The sequence below is a fragment of the Brassica oleracea genome, chromosome C1 (assembly GCF_000695525.1).
Source record: "Brassica oleracea var. oleracea cultivar TO1000 chromosome C1, BOL, whole genome shotgun sequence".
Classification (NCBI taxonomy): Eukaryota; Viridiplantae; Streptophyta; class Magnoliopsida; order Brassicales; family Brassicaceae; genus Brassica; species Brassica oleracea.
In genome coordinates this window covers 22,134,873-22,142,964 of record NC_027748.1, presented here as the reverse complement: position 1 = coordinate 22,142,964, position 8,092 = coordinate 22,134,873, and the positions used below count along the sequence as shown (strand labels likewise).

Genomic DNA, 8,092 nt, shown 5'->3' with positions numbered 1-8,092 from the left:
AAAGAAGCTTAAACCGAGGTATATGGGACCTTATCCTATTTTAGAGCAGATTGGAGCAGTTGCGTATCGCTTGGATTAATCAGGAGAGTTAGCAGGTTTCCATGATGTTTTTCATGTCTCTGTTTTGAGAAAAGTCGTTAGAGAGCCAGAGTTGATCTTGCAAAAGCCGCCAATCGATTTTGGCAAGAATTTGTGTGCACCGTGCCAGCCAGTGGAGATTTTGGATCGCCAAGTAAATGTAGATAAGGGAATGATGACCATGTTGGTCAAGGTTTGTTGGGAGAGAGACGGGATTCAGGAGGAGACCTGGGAGTCCGAGCTCCAAATGAGGATTGATTATTCAGAGCTGTTTCGGGGTGTCATTGGAGAGTTTGGTGACTCGAATTCGGGGTCGAATTCTTTATTAGTGGGGGAGAGTTGTCATGACCCAAACTCAGGCCCATCTGACATTCAACGAGGCCCAAAGTCATTTCAAGAGGCCCAAGGTATTTTGCTTTAAATACCCACCATCTCCACCTTGTTTTCTCAGAAACATCAAAAAAAAAATAGAAAGAAGAAGAAAGAGTAGAGAGAGAATTAAGAGAATGGAGAATTTTTGCAGAATTTGAGCTGCCTGAGATCGTCGCCGGAGCTACCTCACCCACGGACCGTGCCAGCCTCGTCCCCACCGTGAACCGCAGCTCAAGGTAACCGGAAAATGCATCCACTTAAGTTTTATTTCGGCCGTTTTAGTAAATCGATCATAACTTCCTAACCGTTGGGAATTTCGTGCATGCAAGACCACCATCGTGTTCCTCTCGCCGAGACGAAGCCGTACCCACCAACCACGCCGCAATCGGAGTCCGGACGAAGCCGTACGCGCCGTCCAAAGTTTCGACGTCCACGCGCCGCCGCCGGGAATCGTCTCTGCCGCCATCCGCCGCCGCCGCTCCGCCGTCGTCCGCCTCGCCGCCGCTCCGCCGTCGTCCGCCTCGCCGCCGGCAGAAATTCCGGTAAGCCGTCGTCGCCCTCCGTCGTCGCCGCCGGTGACTGGGTCAACCGGTGGTTTGACCGGTTTAAATTGATTTAGGGTTGGTTAGGTTAAACCGGCGGTTAAAATCAATTGGAATTCGGTTAGGTTAAACCCGTTAGAAAAATTAATTGATTAATTAATTAAATTTTAGTTAAGGTAAACCGGATGGTCCAATTGGAATTGATTTCGATTGAGTAAAACCGGTTGTTTTAAATCAATTCCAATCTTGTCAAGGGTTGACCGGCTTGGATCAGAGTTGACCGGGTTGACCTTTGACAAGCGTGTTGACTTTCCCGTAGATTTTGACCAGACCTGTTTTAAACCGTCCGAAAGCCGTTTTGACTCAGAATTTCGCCCTGATTTCAGATTTAGAGTCTATTTGAGCAGCTGGAATTCATAGATACCACATTTACCTATTGCTAAGGTGAGGGTCTATTTCCTGAACTTCTCGTTCACGGCTTAGGACCTCGAATAAGTATAACTTATTTCTAATATGTTCCTTTTGCTTGAAATCGAGTCTGTCATTGCTTGTATAGTTATTAGGTTCTTTGCTTAAACCGAAACTAGGGTGTTAGAGGATTCAACATTGATTGTTTCACTTAATGTAAATTCTTAGCTAGACTTTTTTTACCGGGTACAGAGACGGACTTCTGTATGCCGGATTGTATGGGGGTTACAACCAACTTTAGTCGACCGGTTGAGCTGTAGCCTAGGCGTGTCGATAAATCGTCTACGGGCGGTGTCCGAGCACTATCTCGAGCTCTGTTATGTTTTTGGCCTGTTAGTAGGCGACGAGTGCGCGTCTCGCTAGGATCATTGCTTGCTGTTTGGGTACTTTAGGTGTCGTGTTTGACATGTATTATAATTAAATTATATTTATTTGGAGTGTTATGTCCGGGTCCATGGACTTCGGGGTAGCATCCCATACCTCATTGGGCGATTCTCCTGTCGCTCACCCCCTTATTCTTCTCCCTTTCAGGTGAGACCGACGAGCAGGAATGATTATCGGACCGGTGCTACTGGGGTTTTGGGCTTTTATCGCTTTTATCGCGTTTATCGTTTATCATCGCTTTTATTGTTTATCGGGCTTTTAGGCCTTTGGGCTTTTATCGTTATTTTATTTCCTATTTCAGACTTTCAGATTTATGTTGTCTTTATATTTCGGACTTATGTTATTATTGGTATTTGCGGTTTGGACCTTATGGTATTGTATTTGATCCGATATTATAATCTGGGGTTTATTATTATTTCATTATTTATTATTACGTTATTTTTCTCATTTATAATATTTCGAGAAAACGGGGTGTTACAAATTGGTTCTCTGATGACTCTGCTCCGCTGTCGCTAAGACTTCTCTCCGTCCGAGACTGTAAATAATAAAATCTTTTTTAAATAAATAAATAATGAGGAAGAAGCAAAACGACATTGTTTTCAATTCTGACCATCGTATGATTCTAAAAATGTTATTCTTAGGTTCAGCCCTTTTAGTTTTCACCTACTAACATGAATTAGTTATTTTATATTCGGTACATTTTAGAAAAAGAAACAAAATATTATCAATTTATATCATGATTTTAAAATAAATAAAATATATATATATATAGTACTAGTTGCAAAAAAAAAAATTTAAAAAATATTTTTAACGCCGTCAGCAAAACACTAAACCCTAAACTATAAACTTTGGATAAATCTTAAATCAAAAACAATAAACAATAAATTTTAAAAATACTAAACCCTTAATCATAACTCTTAGGTAAACTATAAACCTTGGATAAATCCTAAATCCTAAATCAAAAACAATAAACAATAAATTTTAAAAACACTAAACCCTTAATCCTAACCCTTAAACCCTTGGATTTAGTATTTTTAAGATTTTTGATTTAGTGTTTTTGATTTATGGTTTAGAATTTATCCAAGAATTTATGGTTTACTTAAGGGTTTAGTGTTTATCCAAGGGTTTAGGATTTACGATTTAGGATTTTGCTGACGACGTTAAAAATATTTTTTTTAAATTTTTTTTTTTTGTAACTAGTACTATTTTTATTTATTTTTACTTTGTTATTTTAAAATCATGATATAAATTGATATTATTTTGTTTGGTTTTTAAAAAATATTAAATATGAAATAACTAATTTTTATTGGTTGGTGAAACAAGAATAACTCATTCTAAAATATGACAACTCAGCTGCTTAGTCAACCTTGCTAACAGAGTTTTCATTTTTTAACGGTGTCAACGTCAAAGCTTGAATTTTCATTGACTTCTTAATTTGTTTTTTTTTAACACTGATTTATTGAAATTATAACAAAATTATTGATAAGGCTAGTGTTTAGAGTTTCATTAATTTGGAAAAGTGTTCCTAGCCTTCTTCGGTTCTTTTTGTGACTTATTTTTTGTAAGCTAGACAAAAGAAAGAAGAATTACAATGCTTTCAATGTAGTACAAGACACATAAAAATGAAGGAAACAACAAAAGTTACCCATTCTAAGCGGACAAAATTCATGCTTTTTGAGATATGCTCTTGATCTCATATGCAACTGAAACGTATAGCAGCCTAAGAGAACTCAGAGATGACCTAAATCTCTGCCGAAAGAATTTGTGAAACTTGACCATTAATTCACTTTCTATCATACGATACGGAAACCAAACCTATGGGAAGAACAAACTTTATTGACAAATGTTTAAGCTTTCATAGTTCCCTTCCAAAGTGATAACTTGCTCATTCTGGTTTTCTTGGATTTGAAACAACCATCTAAGCTCAGTTCAGTAAAGACCATAGGTCAGGGCACATGCCTCATGGCACCAACTTGGCTTCTTCATCTTTAAATGAAGATGAGGCAGCGTGGGAGTATTGTACCTTGAGATAATACAATGTATAGAATTAGATTTAAAAAAAATATTTTAAAGGTGTTATTATATCTGATTGCCCTATTTAAAATTATGAATTTCTTGTATTAAAATGTTACAAAAATCCCCTTATTATTAATAGAGAAACAATTTAGAAGAATAACCTTTATTTTGTAATGTATTTACGGTGCTGCCATTATGTTGATGTGTCAGTTTCACAGCTCTCTTCGGTCCCTTTTTAAATTTACCCTCTCATAACTAGAATAATTATAAAAAGATGCCACTGGTATAGCTCATTCGTATAATAATGTGATTACAATAATAATTCCTAATCTGATACTCGGCGTGGTCTCTACCACACATGATTACAAGCTTTTCCAAATAATAAACCTGTAGAAGAAATTCATAATTAAGCATAAAAATATCACTATTGATTCACTACATAACTTGACATTGTACAAAAACATTTATACGAATAAATGTCTACAATAACGATATGAACATGCTAACCTACGTACAATACATTCGTTGTGCCATGTTCTCGTATAAATTCATTTGTATAACCTGCTCTAAACAATTACAGAAAATTGGTTTTTAACAGTAAATTATTCCATGTATGCTTACAAATGCATCATAACCTGCCCATATGGATTATGACCGTACGAATTCTCTAAATTTTTGCAAACAATTTTTTCCTTTTTCTTATAACAATAACTCACGTTCATTTCTTAAAATAGTGTTTTAAAGATCATTTGCTTGTCTATACCATTTGTTTATAATCGTATAATCACTTGATTTTCATGTATGCTTAGCTATATGAAATGTGTGGTTATAAGCTATTCCATATTCTGACGCCATAAACAAATGGTCGCCATAAATTGAACCAATTTTCTGACTCAAAAATGTATATATGTGTAGATTATTAGGTCATACTACTTTACAAATAAGTCCACCGATTGGAATCCCCTTATTATAATATAAATAAATATATTGAAAGGTGGAAATTCACGGGATCACACTCTGAAAACTCATAAAGCACATTCAATATAAAGTTTACATATATATATATAAACTATTAAAACAGAAGAACAAATAAGTTTTAATCCTTAGTTTTTCTCAATAATTACAACTGAATACCACTGAAATTGACACTGTCGTTTAACGCATTTCCTATTTAACTCTCTCATCGTTCGCCAGCCCATAAATAATTCGTAGGTATGGTTAGTAATAATAGATTATATTGTTTTGGGCTTAGAATACCTAGATGGTCCAGACTTTTTTTGCCAGCGATTTTATGGTTACGTTATAAACCGCCTATAACGTGATTCAAAACAAATTAATTATCGGTTCAGTACCATTAATCTCTCGGTTTGATATTTTAAGCAGAATCAAATCCAGCCAATCAATAATTCAATTTTATACTTCTTTTTAGCAATTTTGTAACCACGTAAAAAAAGCGAAACAGACAGAAAATTAAAGAGAAAGCAATAAAGTGGTTATGTTTTTGGATACATGGTTTTTTTTTTACTTTTCCTAGAATAAACAGTTAGAAAATAGGTTTTGTTTACAATTATTTTTTGGGCTATAATATTAATGTATTTATTGGATAATGCATAATAAAATTAAATAATATATCTCAATGTTAATAAATATGAAATTAAAAGATAAGATGTAGTTACAGGTGACCAATGTTATTAAATATCAAACTAAATTTCAGAAAAAATCTTTTGTATACTTTACTTTCTGTACAGATTTATATCTGATTTTCAATTTATGCGGTATAGATATGATATAAAATAAATATATACAATTTTAAATTGATATAATATTTTTTTAAAACAAATTATATTCATACTGTATATTAATACATATTTAGATTTTTTTTTTTTTAATATTAGTTAGATTTTTTTTTAAAAAAATATTACTATCTAACTGTGCAACACACATCCAACAAAAAAATATATATAGCACAATACAATAAAAATATATATGGTCTGAATAATAAACAAACATCTGAGCGGACACACATATTTGATGGTTGCACTTAAATTTGATTTTTAGCACAGCTCGAAATCGGTTTGAGAAGCGAGTCATGGTCCGACAGGTTCGAGAGTCGATACGGTCCGGTTTTTAAAACACTGCAAATATGTAATACGGAAAACTGTATTTAATATATATAAACTATAAATTATGTAAAAAATATACATTCGCGCGGGGGCGCGGATCAAAAGCTAGTAATACATTATATTGGGTATTTCTACTAGTCAATCACGCAATTTGAATAGGAATATTTTGCTATGCAAATGCAAATCTTTGACTAAGATTTGGAATTTTTCCTGATAATAAATACAATATTACCTTATATCAAGTGTGAGTTAAGGAATGTATTTAAAACAGTTTTCATTCGAAATTTGAACAATATTCCCTACAATCTTGGTCCATCTAAATTCAATATATAGACATTCCCTTACTAATTATTGCTTACTAATTTGTCCAGACCTTGGTTCTGCTTCTACTATATAAACACCCCTCCCGTCGTTTGTTTTCCCCTCAAATCAAGCGACGAGTCTTCGTGTATATACGATTACAAACTTCTGTTTACATATGCCTCCTTTAGTTATTCTTTTGTTTACACTTTATTACAGGTTCATATAAAAAGCGTGTTGTTAACCAGCAATTTTCACCGGGGGAAAAAGGTATATGAAACAGCACTACTATGATGCCATGGCTCTGTGCAAATACCATGGATTTCCCGATATTTTCATCACTTTTACGTGCAATCCAAAATGGCCTGAAGTTACAAGGTATCTGAAAAAATATAACCTGACCACCGAAGACAGACCAGAAATATTGTGTACAGTTTTCAAGATGAAACTCGATAATCTTATCGGCGAGTTGACTAAAAAGAACGGCTCCTTATTTGGGCTTGTTGCTGCAGGTAAATCTCCTTTACATGTTGCTTATATTAATTGTTTAAGCAAAACAACTAATTTAGATAGTATTTTGTTTGTAAAAAATTTCTAAATATTTTATTTTTTATTTTGTCAGTAATGTACACGATTGAGTTTCAGAAAAGAGGAATGCCACACGCTCATATTCTTGTCTTCATGGAAAAAGGATCAAAATTTCCAACAGCCGATGATATAGATAAGATTATTTCCGCTGAAATACCAGACAAGACAGTAGATCCAGACCTGTATGTAATTGTTGGGGATTGTATGATGCATGGTCCTTGCGGTGCAGCAAAGAAGGATAATGTATGTATGGTTAACGGTAAATGTTCTAAGATGTTTCCGAAACCTCTCAACATCAGGACATCGATTGACGCAAATGGATTTCCAGCTTACATGTATCGGATTGATGGTAGGTTCATTGAGAAAAATGGAATAAGATTAGACAATGGATTTGTATAAAAACAAATAAGTTTCAATAATAATGTTTATAATATGTAAACCTACAAACATTATTATTTAATTTGAAATCAATTTAATATTATTTCATGTTAATTTTTATTTAGAAACTTATAAATCTATCAAATAATGTTAACCCGTCAAATTGCTTACAAAATTTATTTAATTTTTTTAGGTTTCTAATTGATTTTGCTTTATTTTTCGACAATTGTACTTCATAATTTATATTGTTTATGGATAATATTTTGATTTTGATTTTGATTATATTTTCTTTTAATATGTCTACATAAATTTTTTTTATTATTATTGGAAAAATAATATTATTCACCAACATTAAAGAATTACGACACATATACAATATATTTCTAATTAATGATAATATAAAATCTGATACTTCTAAAACTATATACTATTTATTCCATATTTTGAATGAAATTTTCTTCGTAAACACACAAATTATTTTGGGATGTTGCAATTATACATACACACAATATCTGCCTCTTCATACTGAAGTTACTTTGTTCCCTCTCGTCCATCTCAAATATTGAGTACCAGCTTTTTTTCATGGTTGATGAATTCTCCCAAAGACGATGGTATTATATTATAAAATCCGTTACTTCTAAAACTATATAAGATTTAGTCCATATTTTGGATTTTCTTATGCCCGCACAGGGTGCGGACCGGTCACCTAATTTTTTTTAATAAAAATACGACAGGACATTTCTTAATTGTCAGTAAAAATTGCAAATATTTTGTATGTTACAAATATTATTTCATGAAATACAATGTGACAAAAAAATGTTATTAATCACACCCCGCGTAGAG

General features: G+C 33.3%; 1 protein-coding gene across 1 annotated transcript; it reads left to right on the top strand.

The window, feature by feature from the left end:
* Positions 1-6,283: 6,283 nt before the first annotated feature.
* On the top strand, positions 6,284-7,277 carry LOC106302236. Its single transcript, XM_013738778.1, has 2 exons — positions 6,284-6,795; positions 6,906-7,277. Exons 1-2 carry the CDS (start codon positions 6,558-6,560, stop codon positions 7,268-7,270), a joined length of 603 nt encoding a protein of 200 aa, XP_013594232.1. The 5' UTR covers positions 6,284-6,557; the 3' UTR covers positions 7,271-7,277.
* The last annotated feature ends 815 nt before the right edge of the window (positions 7,278-8,092 follow it).